We start from the raw sequence: 23,322 nt of genomic DNA, 5'->3' as shown, positions 1-23,322 counted from the left end.
GCAGACGAGAGATGTTTTTTGTGTCGCTCGTGTCCCTACCCGCTCTCAGACGATGAATGACGCTTATCGACCACTTGACTGAAGACTTTCATAATCGCCTCTTTCGTTCGCGGTATTGTCTCAGAAAAAGTAGATACGGCAAGCACCCTGGGACTCGAGAGGTGTTACTTTACCCAGCAGCGTGCAGATTCAGCATTCTGTCAGCTGGTGAGTGCACGGACACCAAGCAAAGATAAAAAGAAAGAGAGAAGAGGGCCATTGAAAAGAAAGGCAGAAAGACAGAAAGAAAGAATGGAGAATGAAGTTGAAAGAAAGAAAGAAAGAAAGAAGGAAAGAAAGAAAAGTTGAAATGACATCTGAAGAATATTCTATAACTCTCCCTTTAGCAACCTTTGTCGGAAGGTGTTGATAGACAAAGCAGTCGAACGAGATACACTTCAAGCCCTGTGATCAGCTTACTTTCTTTTTATATAACTCGCCTAGCAACCACAAAACTATGCTACAATTAATCCTGTAAAATGAAACAAAAGTCAAAAACAGATTGTGACATGCAACATTCATAACATTCTTTAGCACACACATATAGTAGAAAAGTAGACTACAACACCAGACGTCTAGTGATATAATCGAAACCACAGTAAATGAAAACATACAGAGTCCTTTGCAGTTTAATCGCTATAAAAATTGACTTATGAGACTATCAAACCATGCATAATGTACTTCTATACACGTTTTTAAAAACATTTTCAGTTACATTTCACAGTTTTGTTGTAAATTAATTATAAAAATACAGTTAAGTCATAAAAAAATTCTCTCTTAAAGTTGCTTCTCTATTGTTGCCTTTGCAAGAAGTCTACCTTATCTACCGTAAACTAACATGTCTGCCAGAGACTAGCTCCATACCAGGCACAGACGGGGAACACTTAAACACATTTTCTTTTTCGATGGACATAATAATTAACATCCACATATAGATAGCACGCGTCGAACCATAGGTTGGATGCAAAGAATGTTCTAGAATCGTTTATTTCACAGTCCATCTCTTCCTGAAACCCTTGCCCAGCGACAACACCGAGTGGTGGTCCAATAGCCGACAGACGTCGCCCTGTGTGCCGAGGTCTCCATTGTCAGAAACGATTAAGCGTAGCAGGTGGTGAGCCGCCCCACAACTAGACCTCGCGACATCTTGTCCCAGTGAGATCCAGCAGTGCAGTCGCTGTTAACTCTTGGTTAGTGCCCGTGATAGTCTCTCTGGGATACCCGTATGAAGGCGCCAGACGATTGTAGCTGCATTTACTTAATTATGTATCTACTTTTATGCCAGACCCCTTTCTCCCGAGACTGAGCAATAGACACTTGCATACTTAAGAACATAAAATAACTTTGTTATGCTTTTGCGCCCACAAGCATGCAGGTAGAGAATAAACATCTACCAACAAGGCAGCAAAATATTGCTCGACTCGTAAACAAGGTTTATTGACTGAAGCTTTCCCATTTTAGAAATTCTTTTCCTAGTTACTGTATTTTCTTATTTGCTATTTAAGAGCATTTCCCCTATATTTTCGATTGTAATGTCATTCATTATAATAGTATCTATGCTTTTAAAGTATGTGTGAACTCAAGAGCTTACAAACATTTGAAAACAGACAAGCTTTCTCGATAACCTCATTAATTAAAGATTTTTAGATTGTGAAGGAACTTATTATCCAACTTGAAAACAATCGTTTTACCTTCAGAAGTAGTGGGTGAAATGTAAATGTTGAGTCACCTAAGAGTCTGGGGCGTTAGTTAGGGATGCAGGTTGTAACCCAAGTGCTCTGCTCTTAGACACGCACACCTAGAAGGGCTCGAAGATCGAAGCTAACAACCTGGAGAAATCCGCCCACCTCTCCTCTAATAAGATTTGAAGGACGGGAGGAGAGGAGGTCCAGATAAACCGCATTGGAATAGATGCAGACAGTTCCTCCGCAAGCACACATTCGCGTATTAGAGAAGACTTGGCCTGCACTTTCACCTTTCACCAACACCGGTCCCATATTTCCTGTTTTCGACTGGAGTGTTTGTGCTAGAGAAGGATTGATCGAGGGTTAAGCCTGTATACAAGGGATCTAACCTGTTCTTACTGTCATCTTGAGTTCCCTCCTCCTTCTCTTTCCATTATTTATTGGGGCAGACAACTCGAACTCATATGGAACGGAGACCAGCACCGATAAGAGTTGTCATGGTCATTGACATCGACAAAGAAGAGATCTACATGAAAGCGGGACGGCTAGAAGAGGTAAGCAACTTTTAATACTTGGGATCCACCTTACCTAAAGACGGCAAATCCACGAAAAATATCCACATCAGGATAGAATAGTCCAAATTTATGATTCGAATGTCTCGGAGTAAGTCAATTCTGGTTGTATTTAACGGACCCATTGTCTTATGTCTAGGTTTTTCTTTTTTGCTGTCTCTACCTTCTTAATACTGTTTGAGCTCATGACATTGAAATAATGCCAACATTTTTGCTACTTTTGTGTTTTATTTCTCTTACTTTCTATGATTTCTTTTCCAGCGAAGAGGCAAAAGATATCTGCCGAGTTAGCATTCTGTTTCTTGTGGTTGATATTCATGTAAAAATAAATGTTTTTTCTCCTTTTTCAGTACGTGTGTATCGACAGTTTTCTTGGACTGATGAAATTGACAGTTGTAGCTAACTAAATAAAAATAAACTTCAAAAAAAAAAAAATAAATAAACCATTTAAAAAGATTGATTGATTAAACATGCTGACGTCACTCCCGAGAGCACAATTTTCAATTTTGAGGAATTTATTTAGCAACAGACATGTGAGCTAATTTCTTAACGTTAATTTGTAAAGTAACTGTATTTCATCAATTATTTTTTAGTACAAATAGAGACTGACCATTTCTGTGACTGACATTTCTAATCTTCAGCCACTTCCGTGTTTTGAAATTTATTTTTGGAGAGTATATGAAGATTACTCTACACACTGCCTGAATAATTGGAAAATATTTTCAGTTTTTGTCAAAGGCGCATAACTTCAAAGGGAATGCATCTTGGGAGCTGCTCACAGAGCGAAAAAGTAAAATTAGAAGAACAGCTGAAATTATATAATGTATGAAAAGAAAGAGCCTGACGACGTTTGACGGAAGTAAAACGGTGTCAGCTCGTAAGGGAGACAACTTCAAACAGGGGAGATCAATGCAGCCAATTTTCAGCGTCAACAGTGCAAGGGCAGATGCCGACTGTGTCAACACCCGAAAGGACCGCTTGCATCACCTCAAGATCTCCACCGCAAGATCTGAAGGGAGAGCAGCAAATGCCTTCTAAACATCCCTGCCACCCCCTTCCTCCTTACTTGTCTCTGGGAGCCTGTGTGTTGGAGGGAGTGGGTGCAGACTTAAATATATGTTAAATATAAATAAAAGCGTACGTGCGTGCGTTCGTGTGTGTGTGTGGTTGGTAGGGGTACAGACTTAAATATATTTTAATATATTTCTATGTAAGTGCGTTCGTGTATGTGTGTGTGCGCACGTGTGTGTAAAAACTGTCTTTACCAGCTCTTTCTTACTCTTCTATTGTATCCACAGCAGTCAACAAAAACTTCAAATCAAAAAAAAATCAAGCAATAAAAATAAAGAATACATTTTGCAAACATTAAAAAAAATCCACCTGCAAGCTTTGCCATTTAATGTGTGCGTGTTGCGAAGACGCTTTAACACTTTGCGGGTTTCGTGCACGCCGTGCTAACTACAGGGGAGACTACTCCATTCTCAAGCTCTCCTGCCAGACCAGTTTCGATCTGCCTGTCCTCAGCGTAAAGCATCTCCTGCAGCACCCACTGGTCTGCAGCACGACTGCAGCAACTGCTGTTTCCGAGTGTGGCTTGACCACGCGCACCGAGTTTCGTGCCCTTGTCTTGATGCCCAGCATGGTTCAGCTCAGCGCTCCAGACTCCCTGGTGCGACTTGACCCACCCGCTCGTGACAGCTAAGTAGCGTGAGGTGCTTGTCATGCAACTGCCAGAGCACAAATATTTACCGGTGAATTCATCCAAAAACTTTGCTTAGCGTGTAGGAAGCTTAGACGTGAACCTTTATACATGTGAATGTTACTGCATTTGTTTTTCTTTTCGACCAAGCTCACAGACCCTTTGGTCAAAGTTACAACGAAGGAGTGACAGCAAGATTAAGAATGACGAAACTGTTCCAATTTTTTAAAACTTGGAACATAATACAAACCTAGTAAGAATCAATGTCACCTCCCTGGTGGGACCACCAAGAACTTCCTCTAACAAAAGCTAACGGCACAAGTTTATTTACTTTGGCCATGTGACCCGGTTCAGAACTATGTCTATGACCGTTTCTTGGGTACCTTAAAGAGAGGTTGAAGTGGTGGGAAAAAAAGCGTACTGACAAAGATAATGGAAGGGGGGCACTGAAAAAGTCTTGCAAGGTTTGTTTACTTCTCGTCGAGACAGACCACTGTCAGAAGCTGCGTCTCTCCAAGTCCTCCCCGTCCCTCACAAACAGTTGGAGCTGACCAGGACTGTTCAGATAGCTCTGGTCAAGAACTCTGTGCTAAGGTCTACATGGCAGCTAAGTCTGGTAGCTGCTGAAGGTACACACACTTGTCGATGTGGACCTCGGCCCATGAAGTGTTTCCCTATGGACACTCGAGATTCCTTACCTTCGTTAACTCTTTTCTCACCTTAAGAAAACTCCCCTCAAGTAGAAGCACTTCCCTGTTCTACAACAGTTGTTCAGCCTTCCACGTCTAATTCAGATTATAAACAAAGGAATGAAAGTGTGTCAGATGTGTACACAAGAATACGATATGTCCAGTTCTACTCTACCCTCTATCTCTATCTACATAAAAGAGTAATTTGTGAGCGTTTCATATCACTGTTTTCTTGTTGTCTTTCTCTCTATCCTGCATAAGCTTTCACAATCACCGTGCACGCCAGACCTGCAGTATAATCAAGCATGCCAGCTTCTGGTTGTGATTGTGAAATGCTGTTGAGCATCCCCACAGCTGCTGCAGCAGCCAACAGATCCCTGAGTACTTGCTTTAAGTGCAGTGGTGAGATTTTGTTTATTTATTTTTTTTTTTTTAGTGTGTTCTGTAGCATTCTACATCGCGATGTTCCCGTATACTTTAGTGTGATCAGCGTCTCGCTAGAGTGTTCTATCTCATGTAATACTCTCATTATTTGTTCTCGAGGACACTTCACAAGACACGCAGACACATTGCATGAATAAACACACGATCAATCATTTTAGGATTTTTTTTAGGCCAGGTAGCAAACAAATATGATGATGAATGATTCGGATGCTCTTAGTCTTAAGTTTCAAAATCTGGGCGTCGGTATTCACAAAAAAAAAATGTGATGCTTTTTCACATTTAAAATCAAGTATACCGAACAACGATCATTGTGACTAATTTTAAGACTACTTCGTGTCTGTAGATATTTCGTGTAATGTGAAAATTGTAAGGTTTAATTATGTGTATGTAAAAAAAATGCCGAAGAAGATAAAAGAAATACCCAGACATTTTTCTCTACAGAGGTAATAAAATTATTGTCATTTGTCATTGTCATACATTTTCTTGAACCAGGTGTAGGTGGTTAATAAGTAAGCCAAGCATCAACTGAATGGAATCAATACTTCTGAAACCGAGAAGTTCTGTCTCGGCAGCAGATGACATATTGTTTTCACGTGGGTTGTCTCAGTGCAACTGGCTTTTCTTAAATGAGGAAGGAGGGAAAGGAGCACTGACTAGCAGGCGTGAAATGAGCACAAGTATAATAGACACAGTGATATTTTTTTTTCCCAAAAGATACCAGCACACGCTGACACCTGGCTTGAGATGATATGCTCTGAGCGAAAATGTCAGGCTCGATTGAAGATACAGTTGTTGACTCCGCCTCTATAAAACCAAACCCGTCCTTTAGGACATGGAAGCTGCTGGCCTCCATCCCAAAACTGCAAACTCAGCGTGTTGCGGCGGCTGCTGTCACACCATTGCCACATTTGTATCATTTTAATAGTCACTTTACTAAATACCTTATTAAATTGAAAGAATTGGGTTTTTTTCGATTTGATCACGATTATTTTTTTAGATTTATGTAGATTCCCGTGGCATCAGTTGTAATGAGATGCGCACCACTAGCCTAGAATACTTCAGAGGCATGAAGTCATCAGTCAAATCCTTTCTTGAAACAAATCCGCGAAGAATATAAATAAATAAAAAAAAAAAAGATAAATCATTCTAAAATATTATCGCTCTAAAGTCTTGAGTTAGGGCACACTGACCGCGTAGCAGCAAGGCTGGATGTCCCCTGTCCGACTTGCAGATAATGCTGATAATAATGCATTGCTGAAATCAATGACCGATTTGGTCAGGGAAGAAGCACCGCTGCCGAGACAAAAATCTATGAAAATTCATGGGCATCGACACCGAGTGGCAAGGAGAAGTCTTCGGACGCCAGGCAAGGTCCCACAAGGCTCGGGGTCAAAACGTGATCCGGCTCGGCGCGAGAGACCTCCCTGATTTATACCTCAGTCGAAGGGTAGCAGCATCTCTGTGCTTATCTTAGACACAATGCAGCATGGGAAGAAGTGCAGAAGGTGGAGCAGAGGAGAAACAAGAAACAAAGAGTCAGTACGTTTAAAGGTAGTAGCATCTCCATGCTTATATTTGAAGCAATGTATTGTTGGAGGAAGGTGTGGAAAATATAGAAAGGTTCGAAAAATTACAAAAATAAGGGAAAAGAACACAATAGAAAAAAAATGGATAACGCAGTTTAGTCCAATCTTTCGTCATGCAATCACTGCTATCTCAAAACTTGGCATGGAAATGAATATGAAATAACTGTATTTTCTTCTTTTAGCTCTGCTAGGATTCTATCGTCTAGAATTCGATCTGAATGTATTTTTTGAAGGCGTTTGTTTGCTTGCTTGTTGTTTATGAATGAGGAGAAAAAAAAAGCCCTAAAGGCGTCACGGTTTACTTCATGAGTTTGCCTCTTATGTTGCTAAGTGTTTCTAATTACGGAGTAATTACAGGCTCAGCATGGGGCAATATTGTCAAACATAGTCACTGAAATGATTCACATTTACATGAAGCAAACTGAGGTTATAAGTACATACATGATTATATGTAAGTACACTATTCAAGATTTCCCATACAAATGCAGTATATGATATATAGAATACAGTATTACAGTATTATAACCCATTATCTATAAGTACACATTATAAGATGTGCTATTTGCAGAAGTACAACACTACCACTTAGATAATAATTACCTTGTGGGTAGAGCTCCCACCGTAGAGGGATGGAGAGGATAAGGATAAGGCAACGAGGGAGAGGTCAGGGGTACCAGCCTCACCATAAAGTGTTCGCGAGTTAGGTCAGAGTTTAAACACCGCGCGCCCCTCTGAAGTCACGGAACTACGTTTGTCTTGAACGCTGACATATTTTGACATACATGTACATGCCCTTATACTTATTTGGTTTTCTTTTCCCCTTCCTTTTCTCGTTTCAGTGCGTTCTTCGCTATTATCCTGCCATCAAGGGCTCGACATAGATTTAACACGACATAATGCTGTATAATATAGCCCTACATCGCCACACCATCACACAGACACCAACTGTGTTGATAGTTTTCATCTCTATCTTCCTTTGTCGCAATGTTGTTGTTTTTTTTTATTTGCGAAATGACAAACAGTTTTATAGAATATTGATGCATATTTTTATGGAATGCGCAAGGTGTTGGCTGGAAAGGATTGTCGGGAGGCTGTGGTGCGCACAAGCGGATATTCGGTGCACGACAGGTTCAATCCTGACGGCAAAGGTTCAAGCCCCACGCTAAGTACTAGTTAAGTACGCTCTTTTTCCAGCAGGGCGGCGGGTTCATGAGGTGCACTCTCATTCTAGATCCTCCTGTTTCCATTCGGAACAAAAGCTCTTACCACATCAATTTGTACGCTGCGGTATTTATTTTTCCTGTTTGTGACAAATCTGCCCTTCAGACTCCAGATTCTGTGGCTGCGCACTGCACCTTTCCCCACCTAAACTCAGAATATCTATGAAACAATTTGTTGTCTTGGTGAATAATTAGAGTAAGGATAGCTCTGTGTTTGCTCTTAAATGGTTGAGGTTTGACGTGCAAATTTGTGAATGTTATGTTCACCTCACACACGTTGGTGACAACCGGGCAATAATTCGACAAACCACCAAGACTGTCTTGGACTGTCCAGGTCATAGTGTATTACATTCTAGACCAAAGACTTCAGAAAATGCAACATACATTATTCACCTCTACCCGTATTCGACACCCATTTACAGCAAAATACATTTTGAAACATACACCAAAATTTGTGTGGATTTACCAGGCGGGAGAAAAACGCCAACATGGGAAATACACAAATAACATTCCTCCCATGCATACAAACAGCACACACTAGAATGCAATTCTCTTTCGTTCACTCTAAATCATATTCATAGGGCATTATCTTCCGTTTTTACACACAAGTGGCATGGACGATTCCGGGGCAGGTGAAAGATTTCTTCGACAAGTAAGAAAGTTAGATCAAAGTCAGAAAAATTTCTAGGCATAAACCTCTAGGCCTATGCGACTTGCTTTATAAAATCGTGAAAGCTAGGATAAGCTTGAAAGCGAATCTCTTAGACTTTTTTCCATCGCCCGAATGGTTTAAAACAAGGCGAATAGTTAACACTATGGTTTTCTACCATGCTTAGAATTGAACTATCATGAGACAAATGGCAATGTAATTTTATTCTTAAAATTGTGTGAGTTGTGATCACATCCATTGTACAACTATTCGTTCTATATAAACGTATATATTTCTTGAGTATCCTAAAATTTCACGACTGCTCTGTTAAGTCAAGGTTTTAAATACCTAACAAAATAAATTAAACAAAAAATAAATTCTTACACGAATAAAGCTATTAATTGTGTTTTTTTTTTAAATTTTATATGAGACTTCAACAATTCTAATTGGTCAAAAAAAAACAAGAGATTTTCTATGCAAACTATGATAATATTGCCAATAATACTATTAAGTAACTACCTGGGTAACGCCAAGATAATTAAAGTCAATATAAACCTTCTTCAGCTGACATAACAGATTTTGCTATCGTCGAGAGAATTTTAAAAGTGTGAAGCTTACGCAATAAACACCTTATCAGCCGAGAAAGCAGTATTCTAATATCGGTGCAATGTACCTAACATTCTAATATCGGCAAAGAATGTCTTGCGGGAGAGGAGCCTTCAAATATGGCGATTTTCCAGTAGTTAGTCTTGCCATGTTGCTTTATTTTTAGATGTTCCTTCATATTAATTGTCTCATGCGCAAACGACGACGTCGGCATCTGCAAGTTAATCAGGCGACTCCGCCAGCAGGCGTCCAGATTTTTGCAGCCCGTAAGCGACAGAGAAGAATATATTCTATGAATAAAGAATTTCCTGGACGTGTTTCCAAAGCCGACGTCTGCCACTGCTGTCACGGCATTTCGGGTAGCTGCTCCACCGCATGCAAAAAATCACGTGACAATCCTTCCAGGGTAAAACCACGGCTTCCATGCCGCACAAGGCAGAAACGAAGCAAATCAAAGCAGAATTAAAGAGTCCGGGAAGGAAGTTATTGACATGGTGTCGGGTGTTGGGTGCTAGGGACTGCAAGTAGATGACGTGGGTGATAAAATGGGCTGAGTAAGGACGGGGGTTATGAGGTAGACAAACAGGGAAGCAAGGAAGAGAAGAAAAAGAATATTTTGTGATTATTACTGATCATAAGTCGGACACAGACGTGCAAGGGTGGACGCTAAAGCCAAGCTGCCAACTAAGATGTTTATAAAATATTAGTAGTTCAGCGGTCTGCTGGCGGCTGACAACCAGAAAGATTAACTGCCAATTTTGGTTACAAGAAAGGATATTCGATTTCCAGTAAAGAATTAAGAATGTTATTACATTTTATTTATATGTTAGGAGTATCAAGCTTGTTGCTTAATGTCCATTTCTTTGACTGACCTTCTGGAGATTTTTATATCATTTAGGGTAAAAATATGCACGAAATTTGATTGAAGGTTTTTTTGCCAAAAGCATTTGCGTTTTCATTGCTGCGATCCTGTTGTTAGTAACACATTACGGCCCTGATGTTACTAGCAAGGCACAACACACGCGCGCACACAAACACACACACACACATGTGGAGGAAGGACGTCAGTGTTAGTACTAATTAAAACTATTTTCTTTTCTCGCTTGTAAACATACGCAAAATACTAGATCCATCCACTCTCTTCCTCCTTCAATCCGTCTGGATCGTCCTTCTGGCAGTTTGTATGCTGGATTAATGCAAAGGACGTGTGTGCTTTAATGCATGTATTATGTATCCATGTAAATATACATAGGTATATGTGATCAGGCTGTTTATGTATAAATGTCTGTATGCGTAGGTGTGTGCATAGCATCTTACTTCATCTATAGAGTAATCAAAAGGACGTGAGACAATAAGAGTATTTCATGAGAGTGTGATGTTCTTTGTTATTCCATCACAGCGACATTATGCTGCAGCATGCGAGAGACCGCTGACTGCTCGCCTGTCCCGTTTGTGCTGCTGGCTTCTCATCTACCCAGTCTTCCGAAGACAACGTACGATGCTTTCATCGGATAACATCAGTGGTGGTCCTGAAACCTGCACAACCACATATCGTGACTTGCACACACGAGTCGAGTTATTTGTGTTAGGATTTTGTTCTTCGCCACAGAATGTTGTTACAGACGGTGGCTATCACTCTCATCATCATCCAGAGGGCGCCTCTTGATTCTTTAAAGCCCCTGACGCCATGTTGTTGGGCCACGTACTCCATTTCAGTAGCAGTTTTTAAGGACATTTTTGATAGGAAACACGGAGTGTTAGCTATAAAAAATATCTCTGTCAGATGAAAAATTTGAATGACAAATGGCGGAGATGGTCGATATGTAAGCAAACCACTCTCCAATTTCTGTTTTTGATTGTAAAATGCACAGAACAGACAGACAGTTTTGTATAAATGTTTAGAATTTATTGCCGTGTGTGTGGGGTTTTGTTTAAACAAGCAGTCCTCGTCATTTTGTTATCACACCTCGACAACTTCCGCGCAAACGAGCAGGCAGAGAAGGCCATAACGAAACTTGATACAATAAGTTATTGTGGCTGTATCATTGGTATGTCATAGTCAATTATTAGTTGAAATCTTTATGGCCGTTAGTTCAAGAAGACGAACGCATCACAAAAAAGGAAAGCAAATTTTCTGTGTAAATTCTGAAAGAGACTTAAGTCAGATAATATTTGCGTTTTATGCTCACAAAGGTCAGTAAGTTCAACCGTCTTCTTTCTATTACAAACTCCTTCTACCACATTTATGAAGGTGTATAATATCAAAGGCAAGAAACTTGCAAAATCATTATCTACAAATGTGTCCCCCCACACAAATCCCATATACCCATACTGACACCCACCCATCCATTCATTCCACAGATCCAGTTTATTTCCCAGTTCCTTACTGTACCCTTTGTATGACTATAGAAGAAGAAAAAGAGTTAAGGAATGGAATTACATGATCATGGCAAGGGAAATTTGCGAGAGTTATTCTTTCCAGATTTACCCATCCACATGCTCATAGGCCCATACCTCGACCCACACACCCGGTGATCCATAGACCCAGTTAATTATCTTAAACAGTATCCCAGCACCCTACAAGGAGGGTGTGATAGAGGGACAGAGAGAAAGAGAGAAGGCCACATGACCTTAACATTAACGGCGTCCTGTTCAGGAAGGTGAAAGTCTGTCCATCACTGAGAGAAGGGATCCGGGGGATGTGCACTGCAATGGCTGGCTGGGTTAATACCTATGCTCAAGTAATCCAGTCAGCGTAAACACTAGTTACCTCCTCCTGATGGTTGCTGTCGCTCGGGGAATGGCGCGCGGCTCAACATTATCTGGTCTGTAGTTCACTCAAATTAACGTGCTGTAGTTTCCAGTTGCCGTTAGGATATCGCTGCATAATGGTTAAAGCGAGGCCGTCTAAAGACGTGGATCATTTTCTGCAGTGTCTGATCTCCTGATTATAGCTTGGGAAAATAGAGTGGCAGAGAGCGAGGCAGACAGAGGAGGACAGACACGAGCAAGAGAAAAGGTTAAATAAAGAAGAAAATTAAAAACAAAACTATGAGCTTACAAATTGAGAAAAACGAGGGTTACCCAAATATTTGATTTCATTTTTTTTTTATCTCTTTACTGATAGTCCGAAAACCAAATTTTTTTTTCTTTTTTTTTTTAGTGGCTGAACTAGATTGTAAAGGTTTGATACCAGTGGTTGTGTTGTCGTTATCACTCTGAAACAAAAAGTATTAGAGAGATATAAACACGTCTTGACAGAATAATAGCTGCATAAAAAACTATTAGGGCTGAAAAAAGACACGCAAGAATGGTTTCACCTATGCCAGCAACAAATCGCGCTTGATTGTATCCGAAATAGCTGTGGAGTCATTATTCGCAAATAGGAGATGCTTCCGATTTCGTGGAGCCATGCATCGCGGATTACACTGGCAATAAAATGTGACCATCGTTATGACCATAATTGGGATGTTAATACCGCGAAAAGTCCCGCTGTTTACAGAATGAAAGACAAACGACGAATAGCAAACAATTAAGTGGGCATCGTTTTGTGTCCGCCCATCGCAAGCAAAGGTATGCACACAAAGTGTTAGTAGCTGACATAATGGGAAACGAACCATAAAGATGAAAGCCGAAATAGAGGTGGAGTGAGGGAGCAGGAAAATAATGAGGGATAATAGAGAAAGAGGAGAGAGAGAGAGAAGAGAAGGAAAAGAAAGGAATAAGCGAGCAGAGAGAGAGAAAGACAAAGATAAAAAATAATGAAGAGAGAAGAGATAGAGAAGAGAAAAAGAGGAAAGAAAAATGAAATAAGAGATAGAAGATAAAGATGGAGGAAGTGAGAAGTGAGACAGGAGCAGAGAGGAAAAAAAGTTTAAGGAAACAGAAAGAGATAATAGAGATATAACAAGGGACAAAAAAGACAAAGGCAGGGATAGAAATGAGAGAAAAGAGGAAGAGAAAATAAAGGACAAAAAAAGCCACATATAAGCATCCACACACACACACACACAGAACTAGGAGCATGAGCATCTGAACAGTGATACCACCAATTATCAAGAGTTAGTCGGGCGTGCACGCGACTTGAGCAGTTGCGCAAACATCTGCTCGTCACGCTTCAGCGCTTTCATCTTCAGCCACGCGCACGCCCTGCACCACCGTGCATCAGTACGAGTGACAAGGGCTGTCACTAGGGTCCACACTGCCAGGTGATCCGAACTCTCGCAACAAGGGTGCACCTGTAGTTTGTTTACAATTGCTGAATCAGTATTATAACCTCCCTCCCCCACCATATTGTTTACAATTGTGCAGTGTGCACAATACAACCCCCCCTTTATATGTTTACATTGTGCAATATGTATAATGACCCCCCTATGTGAGGAAAGCTTTGAAAGGAACAAATCCGGAACAATATTCGCTTATTTATTCATCCTTTTTTATTTTAACATTCTATCTTCCTTCTCTATAAATTATTTCCCCCATTCCATAGACCTCTCCTTTAGCTATGATATGATCTGTGCGTTTCTGCCTGCATGCCATTTGAAATTCCATTATATCTTCCGTCCACGGTGAATGAAACCTGTAACTTATTGAACGCCATTTCATGGAACGACACAAAGTCAAGTTTTTGTCTAAGACACAAAGGGGTAAAAGGCAGTCGGCTGGTGATTTATAACAGCTGCTCTTGACAAAATCGACAAAAGCAGTATCGATAATCTGAAAAAAAGGGTAGACATAGCTGTCTGGCTGGTTAACAAACTCACTAGCCAAGACATAAAGTCAAGAGGAAAAAGAAGTTTGAATTTCTTCAGAAAAAGTTAATTTTTCTTTAAAGCCACTTTATCAGCTGGGATAAATTCTGCCGATGCTTTTTTCTCTTCTTCTTCTTGTTGCTCCAGAGTCTGGACTGCTTTGCCATCGTCACAAATACCTCCTTTGAAGCTTTCAAGCCTGTTCTTAAGACCCACCTTTCCTGGGAATGTCTAGTTTTGCTTTGGAGTCTCTCTGTGTGTGTGTGTCTGTGTGCGTGTGTTTGACAGAGATGATGTTAAGCATTGAACTTGCTGCTGGCAGGACACTGCGCTACAGAAATGCTTTTAATAATAATATTATTCTTTGGTTCAGTGAGATTAGCTTGGTGTTTTCTCTCTTAATCTTTTGCAAAAAAGATGTTGAAAATAAAACCGCATCCTCTTTCCATACAGAGTCAGCAAGTACAGTGGTACCTCGACATACGAGTTTAATTCGTTCCGTAACCTTGCTCGTATGTCAAATTGCTCGTATCTCAAAACAATTTTCCCCATTGAAATTCATTGAAATGCCATTAATCCGTTCCAGCTCCCAAAACACCACCTCAGTTGTTTTTGTTAAGTGTTTTTGAATAAGAAAAAGTGTATTTACAAGAAGAAACATTTATTTATGAATAACAAATACATATTCTATAAAAACATATTAAATTCTTTGTTTGTGGAAGTGTGTGGGATCTGCTTCAGCAAATCACCGTAAATCGCTCGTGCCTTCTCACACATGATGCTTTGTGTTAAGGTTCCTCCTTGAAGCTGCTTCTCTGTCACTCACACAGTCAATAGTTTCTCCATCTTTTCATGGAGAGAAGTCCGGGGCTTAGAAATTATTGTAACGCCCCTAGCTGGCGTTGTACCCTTTATCAACTCCTGTTTAAGCACAGTACATATCATTGATGTGCTACACCCGTACATCCTCGCCAAGTCAATTACTCGCACACCTTGCTCATGTTTTTCTACGATTTCGCGCTTTAATTCAATAGACATCATCTTCTTCTTCGGACCCATGGTTACAAAAATAAATGTGATAATGTTTTGTAAATGTACAAAAAGCAAAAAACGCGAACCCAACTTATCAAAAATGCTTCGAAAACGAGTGAAACAAGCGAACAGACTGAGGTCTAGTCTGAGGTGGGAGAAACTGTTAGACGCTGCACACGACCCTAATATCCGCCCCGCATGTTGGGGTCGTGTGCAGCGGTGTAGTGTGCGATTCCTCGTATCTCAAATCTTGCTCTTATCTCAAAGCAAAATATCGCTCGCTCGGCGGCTCGTATCTCAAAACACTCGTATGTCAGGGCACTCGTATGTCGAGGTACCACTGTACTGACTTTATTTCTGGAAAGTCGGATAGACTTTGTAACCTTTCATAAATATTAGTTTTCTCCTACATTTCTTCGCATGAACATAGATTTTTCTAGAACCCTAAACAAATGAAAGCTCTGTTAGGGAAATCTAAAGGCTGAGTTTGCTTGTTGCCCAACCCACGCTTTTGGAAGCTTTTGTCTAAACTATTGAAAGCATTATTCACAGCCGATTTCTCTGCAATTTATTTAGTCTACTTCCGTCGTGCATTTAATTTTTTGTTTTATAATCGGAACATTTTTAGAGTGCCTTATCTTGGCTAAAAAAGAGTTGTAGCGAATCGACATCCAGCACTTCAATGAATATTTTACAATGAGGACGTTTATTCTAACAAAACTACTTCAGAAGTATAAAGCGCTTTCATAAAACCCTCTTCCAAGCTAAGCCATAGCTATTATCATAGATCATAGTTGCTATGCTATATATTTAGTCGTAAAACAAAACGAATGCATGCACTTGGGCATCTTGAAGTATAGTTTTCATGACATCAGAAGCATGACAGGACTAGAGAAGTATTTCCTTTCTCTGACGTGTGCTATCACTCTCATCCTTTCTTTCTCTTCTCTATCCTTTTTTGTTTGTTTTGTTTTTGAAAGACGCATGACCTTGGGAAAGCAAAAATTTTTTAAAAAGCCCACGCTACGATAGATTTTTGATAAACTATATTTTTTGCCTTTCTTGAAGCTCAGTCCATTGTGTAAGTGATATTATTCTACTGTGATGTTTCTAATACTTCTTCCCGAAAGCAACTTCAGTTTTAAGCCGCACATCAAGTAGAAAAAATATGTACAATGATCTTTATGTCACAGTGTTCGCAAAATGTCATGTTTCTTTTTAAATTCTGAAATGTTTTCAAGAAAAGACATTTGATACACTCGTTTGATGGAAAGAAACACAGATAATCATTATCAGCTCACACTGTGAGTGGGTGCACTTCAACAAGCAAGTCACTCCACCAATTTGTTTAATGAAATTGCAGGATAGATTAGCTGCCCCTTTCCTTCTGCATAGGAGCGTTCGCCTTTAGTCCTGCCTAAAGCACAAGCTTATGCCCCTTTGGAGGAAGTGGTCATGGTCACTTGGGACTTAAAGCTCTGAAGCCCTACTTCCGGTTTCGAAATCGAAAACACAAAGAAAGTGCAATGGCGGTCTGTTCAGGTCGTGGAAAGGAAGAGGTAGGAAACAGAGTTTTCAAGGGTTTATCAAGCCGATGGTGCTGAACTTATCGCACTAATGAAACATGCATTAGTTCCCTTGGTGCAGTTAGTCAATAAGACGTGACAGCTAACATCAAGACGCCATCTCTACCTCAAGCTCGCTCCCTTCTCTCTGATAAATCTACTTTCCAATATGACCTTGGCGATTGGATACTTTTATGTAAGTACCGGTTTCGAAAACCCAACTAAATAAGTATGTAAAAAAACGAAGCAATTTTATCCATTTATCCCTGGCTTAACACCTAACTTGACATTTCACACTTTGAAAAGACTTCAGTTATTTGTAAGAACAGGAACATGAGGTAACGACAGAACATCGAGAAAAAAGTTCACCTTCACTGGATAAGTGTGCCACTCTCTCCGTAACCGAGTTAGTAAGCTATACTCTTTAGCGAGAGAAAAATGTTTGGTCATTGATTTTACACTTATGCTGTCAGAAACTCCGTGCTGTGCTTTGCTCAAAACACCGGCAAATGGCGAGGGATAAAGATTTCTTCTACGGGATTTCCGAAAGGTGAACAAAAACGAAAGACAGGTTCTCAACAGGCAAGATTTGCCACATAAAGGTCTGATTAGCGCAGTGAACAGAAAACAGGTTCTGTCGCGACATTGTGCGTACCTCAAGCTGAGAAATATAGGTGCTTTTGCTTTTCTTCGAGAAAACGTTTACTTTCTCAAATCATTTATCACTGACCTTGTTTTATTTTATCCCTACTTTCCGTATGGCATCTCAGGTTCTAAACATGTGTTTAGAGTCACTTGCAGCCAGCCCTGTAAACGGATACCACATACAAAACCTTTGCTTGGACAGCAATTTCATTAATTGTCGGCTTCAAACAGCGAGTATCTAGCCATCCGATTAACCCTGAACTGAACGCTAGTCCTTATTGCAAAGGATACCATGAACACCGGCAAAAACAAAAAAGAACAAAAAAAAAAAAATAAAAATCAAAAATGGCGGAAGTTGATGTTTGGCACATTTACTTGTCATCTCTAACAAGGTCTGGCTTCATAGAACAACCACAGCATGCACGCCACAACAGTTACCTTGCCCTGATGGCTGGACGTTGCCGTCAAGACCCAACGACATCTTGTGCAGCAAATATACACAACTGGCAGTCGAATGCCACTAACAGATCTCTTGCAGTCAAAAGGGTCGTGACACTAATGCACGATGACAGCTTCCGATTGCAGAGCCATGTGCTGGTATTAAGTAAGAGCCGTTTGACTTCAAATATTTGAAATCTGAAGAAAGACGGAGCTCACTCTAAAAGAAACAGAGTTGCATAGATTCATTTTAGTTAGGAAGAAAATATTTCCCACTTTGGAATAAAACGATCCCAGCACCGACTTTCCTGTTTCCCCTTGTGGAATTCAATTTTTGATAGTTGGCCTTATGCTACATTCGAGCATTTTAAAGAAAGATTTTTTAAATGACCTTTTTAACTAGCAAATGTCGAGTTTGGTAAAGTTGTGAAGGTGTGAAGGTCACAAAGCACTAATGGTTTTCTTTTTTTGGTGAGCGTTCGGTACATTCCAACTTTGGTCAACACGTTAGGCTACGTTGGAACTTGTTTGTCAGTACGTTGCCAGTACGCCTGTCAGTTTAGTGAGACTTGGGGAGACTTCGGAGGTTTGGCACAAGACACCACAATTCGTCATTACAATACAGTGTCAGTAACAACCTCACTGTACACAATCCACACCCGTAAACACTTTCACATAAACCATTAAATTTCCAATATAACCTAACACAGGTCAGTTTCATAGGTTTCTTATGACGAATGAGAAAAAATAATAATCAGAGAACTTATTTAGCTCTGTTTCCCAACCAAAATCAGGCTTACAGCGCTTTTTAAAACCTACTTGTACTTTATGAACTTTGAACTGGCGAATGCACTAATCCTTCCCTCCACGACAAACACATACACACCACAGAGATCTGCTAAAATAAGAAAAAAATCGTAAATGAGTTTTAAGAAACATGTTAATGCCTTTCTGTATTCGGTGTCTGGTTGGTCGGGTTGGTGGGTCAGGTGTCCACAACACTGAAGTGAAAAATATATATTTTGAATATAAAATACTCACATATTCTAAGCCTCCCATACAAATATCTGTTGCGTACAAGTTTACACAAGATATTCCCATCTGAATATTATTTTGAACACCAATTTACACAAATGTTATACAAAATGTACAAGTGAGGACTTCCCATTGGAACATTTTGTATACTATTTTCAATGGAGAAGGAACTAGGATCGATATACAACGAAGGCTTATATTCTTTAGCTTACTTCTCTAAGGAATAGGTTCACATTAAGCGGAGTAAGTGGAGTAATTTGATATGAGGACTGGAGTAGCATCGATCAGTTTTGTTTTGTGTGTGAGCAACAGTTGTCGTGTCTGCTTGTCCCTTACTTTGAGGTGCACCAGAGCGTTCTCTGGAATCTATTCTCCAAGCGACAGAACATTTTTTTTTTTTTTTTGCTGAAGGGATGCCACTTTTAAAAGATATGGGCAGAGCTAAATTTTAGACCTCGATTAGTGCTTTGCATTGTTTGTCGGTTATCCATTATGCCGTTTTATTCAGTGTAGCTTAGAGAAGACTGACATTATTAAGTATCATCTGCACGCTATATATATATATCGTCTTTAATGATGAGGGAGACTGGTGGTGGGTTTCGATAGTAATCTATCTTTAAGATTGCACATGAGTTACCACCTCCCTAGCAAGATTTAGTTCTATTGATTTCATGGTCACGAAATACGATGGAATCTTTTATTTTGATCACCATGGAAAAATATTGTGTTTTAGCGGATATTTACGTGGATAAGTGTTACCGTTATAAATGTACATACGTAAATAAATTTTACCGTGATACTTTATGGAAGAAAAATTACCCAGAACAATCGTTTTCTCCCTCTTCACTCCATCTCTTTCTCGCTATCTCGGTATATTCTTGTCTGTCGCCACTTCACATGTATTCATCACTTTACTTGTTGTACATTCAGTAAGTATATATATATATAAAATCCGTATTTAAAGATACTCGCACGCACACACCCATAAATTCTCAGCCCTCACCCGCACATTGCAATCCCAAGATCTCTCTCAGTCGTAACCCCTTTTGCCGTCAATAACAGCATGATCAATACTTATTTCTTCACTTATTTACCTCTGCCAATACAGGCATGGACCAGCTGCTGCGTGTACAGGTAGCAGAAAACAAATTTCGCTTACACAGGAAATGGACTGCTTTGTAGATAAATTATTCATCCCGACACAAATATTCAGTATTTTGAAGTGATTTATTTTAAGGGCATACACGAAGTCAGGCACTGACAGACAGATAAATATGTAAACAATTCTGAAAAATTTTAGTGTTTTTCCATCCTTTCATTCTTTGTTTCTCTCTTTTTATCTCTCTCTCTCTCTCTCTTTCTCTCTCTCTCTCTCACATGAACACACGCATTTCATCGAAACATCAGATATTGAGAAAAAGGGAGGTAAAGAACAAAGAAAGAAACGAAGAAATAAAACGAGAAGTAGAAGACGTTAAGAGAAAGAGGATACAAAGATATGAAGAGACCTAAGCGAATAAAGTACACACATATCAGTGATGTACTGAGCAAAATATAACATGGTAGACATATATATCCCCTGTCATACCTCCTCCCCCGACATTTTATTCAGAACACTTGATGCAGCTCTCAACATCATGTGAAACCAGGGAGCAGGGAAAAGGGTTAAAAGCGTTGCGTTGAAGGGAACACCTTGTGTCACAGCTAAAAGACACTTCAGCTGACCGTGTCACAGGTGTGTGTGTGTGGACTGATACTGTACTCACCTTTAACGACGACCACGGTTGCCATCGCCGGCAATTAGTTGAGCCCCATGCCAGGTGAGGAGATGCTGACTGTTATCAGTTTCTGCCTCGGCGCCCAGGCATCGCCGCTCAGTCCGCGCCGTTAAACTGCCAGCCACACGCCTGTCGCAGACCACATTGGCACCAGCACGCGACACAGTTTAAAGACTTCCGCACCTGAGGTCCCGACCGAACCATTTATCTGCTCGCCAACGTTTGGTCTCCCAGCGGAAGCCATGACCGACGACATCCGAGAAAAAAACGTCGCCTTTGGTCCTCACTTCAAAGTACTGTAGACACTGTGTGATGACTGAAAGAGTGGGGTGGGGTAGGTAGGAGTAGGGTAAGTTACACTATGCAGTCGGGTATTGGTTGGTGAGACTGGGACGAAAATGGGTTGATGGCATACGTTGCTTGCTGCTGTCGACCGCAATCCGTGTTTTTGAACCCTTTCCCAGCCTCGGTCAACGATTTCCGATGTCAATTTCTAATGAACAAATTAGGTCAGCTTGGATCCGAGACCATCCCTCCATCCATCGTTGTCTCCCTGTGCCGCGGCGACAGCCTCACAGACTGCGAGCGAGCTGAAACGTTCTCTCGCCTAAGTCTGGCTTAGCAGAAGGTTCAAGTCCTGATTGACAGCTGGCGTGCTACTGAAGAGATCGGTTTGGAAATAACTCCTGCGTCACGTGGTAACGAAGTGGTGGTGATGTGGTGGTGGTGGGGTCCGGGGGAGTTATGTCGCCACGGTCTACGGAGCGTTACTAGTTTCACCGACGCACCGACTGGCAAAGGGTGCAAGGCTTACAAACACGTCCATATACATCCATTCGTCCAGTTAACGATTAGCGCCTTTTCCTTACTGTCATCCGGCCAATGCGAAAGTCAGATGTTCCTCAAGGCGGAGACCAGGCAAACCCTCCACCAACAGTCAAAGAGACAGCCCAACCTATCTTTAGGCATGTAAACGGTCTTGGCACGCGCGTCCATTTCTCATCAATGGTCAAGGGCTACTTCCCTTAGGATACAAAAGAGAATTTTTCTCCGTCTCCTTTTTCGCCGTCGATAGCCGGAACCGTCGAGAAATGCCAGTTAATTAAACAAAGTGGCTTGTTTAAGCCCTCTTCAACTTAGACTCTACGCAGTATTTTTTTAAGTTTCACTACAGAATACATCCAGTTGAATAAACAAGCTACACGATTGTGTGTTTGCTTTTGAAATTTACAGTCTTCGTTGGCTTGTTGTTATTTAAACCCTTGAAGTAAGAGAATATATATATATATATTCTTTGTGCAAATACAAGCTTCTCTTGATATGCAAAGCCACCTTTACAATCAGTTTAGTCCACTAATACACGCTCTAAAGAGCTTTGAAACTCATCAAACCGACTTTAACAGCGCAAGGGATCCGATAAATCTAAAAAAATAAAAACCGCGCCGTTTGAAAACTCGTCACAAAAGTATGAGAATCTGCGAAATGCTCGTTCTACACGATAAAACAAACAATTAAACAACAACCCCAGTCATTTTGTAGCTCCGTGTGAGTTAGCGCAGCCCAGCGCCCGAGCAGCAAAAGATAACTTCTAGCGAACAGCACACAGTTTGCTTTGGTCGAACGTAATAGATTTTCTCGACGGTTCCGTCACGCAGACACACCGCAGCCATGCTAATGAAAGCTTTGCGTTGACGGCGCATCTTGTTAAAAGCGCATGCGCCGCTTGGCGGATGTGACGTGTTTTGGCTCGCGCATGTAAGTTTCACGTCAATCAGCGGGCAAGTCGAACCCCGTAATGTCCAGCCCTGTAATGGCGGGCGGGTTATTTCTCTTGATTGAAGATCCGCGGAGACCGAGCTGCAACAAGGAAAGTAATGCGAGGAAATGAAAGGCGCTCCCATGCATCGCCACACGAAAGCTGCTCGTTGGCTGCTGGGACAAAGGATAAAGGGCACGTCATCTCTCAGCATCTTCTGGTGGGGTGGGGATGGTTTGGAAAAGGGAGATGAAACTAAAATGGCGAAGAAATTAGAATGTAAGCAAGGTTATTCAGTATGGTATATTTCTGTGATTCATAGCCACCAATGTATAAAGAGTCAAGGTATGCTTTAATACGTTATCAGACATCTACATATTACTGATCAAGTTTAAAAGGGTCACATGCATATAAACTGTGATCTATTCACACGTAAGTGCTTTATTTTTATCCTCTTAATCCCATCTCCTGAACGCGGTTACTTTCTTACCATCATAACCCGACAATTTAATAATTTGCTAATATACCATACTATTTTTCTCTCTGCTCTCACACCCTCTTTCTCTCATTCTCTCTCTCTCTCATGCAAGGGTATATTACGAAAACAGCATTGGCTTTCTTTCTTACCAGCTATAACGATTGAGCACATTGTGCTGTGAAAGCAGTTTTTCAGTCATATTCAGTCAGTTATCACTCATTTTCTCTCTCTGTCTATATATATATAGATGCTATTTTTCCTACGTATGATAAAACATTGGAACAATCATAATATTGTGGTACTGCAGCACAGAAGTAAGATAAATGTTTTCCTTTTTAATTTACAAAAATTAGCCTGCTAATGAAAATAATTAAAAATAAGCCATTCATTTAATGGAACATGTTAAATCCAAGGGCAAGTATTGATTCTCTTGAAACATCCTCATTAAACCAATTGACTTACTTTTCTTAAACTTCACGTGTCAATCACCTGTGCCGGGTGTATGCGCCAGATTCGTCAGAGATTGGATGTCGAGATATTTCACATGTCGCTGGCAATGATAATGGTCAGATCAAGCAGCCTCTCTGTTCACCGGACCTGCTATTTCCTCCCATTGACTTTTGTCTCGATCTATAAACTTCAGCTGAACAAGTTT

At 40.6% G+C, this 23,322-nt stretch overlaps 1 protein-coding gene across 1 annotated transcript in view; it reads right to left on the bottom strand.

The window, feature by feature from the left end:
- Positions 1 to 22,114, bottom strand: part of LOC112554604 (protein unc-13 homolog B-like) — a 197,052-nt gene extending 174,938 nt beyond the window's left edge. The window contains exon 1 of the mRNA XM_025222483.1: positions 20,422 to 22,114. Within this exon, the coding sequence (XP_025078268.1) occupies positions 20,422 to 20,446 (25 nt within the window). The 5' untranslated portion in view covers positions 20,447 to 22,114. The remainder of the gene's footprint in view (positions 1 to 20,421) is intronic.
- Between the last annotated feature and the right edge of the window lie 1,208 nt (positions 22,115 to 23,322).

This window comes from Pomacea canaliculata, linkage group LG13 (genome assembly GCF_003073045.1).
Source record: "Pomacea canaliculata isolate SZHN2017 linkage group LG13, ASM307304v1, whole genome shotgun sequence".
Lineage (NCBI taxonomy): Eukaryota > Metazoa > Mollusca > Gastropoda > Architaenioglossa > Ampullariidae > Pomacea > Pomacea canaliculata.
Note: the sequence above shows the minus strand (reverse complement) of the source record. Positions and strands in the feature narration are given on the sequence as shown.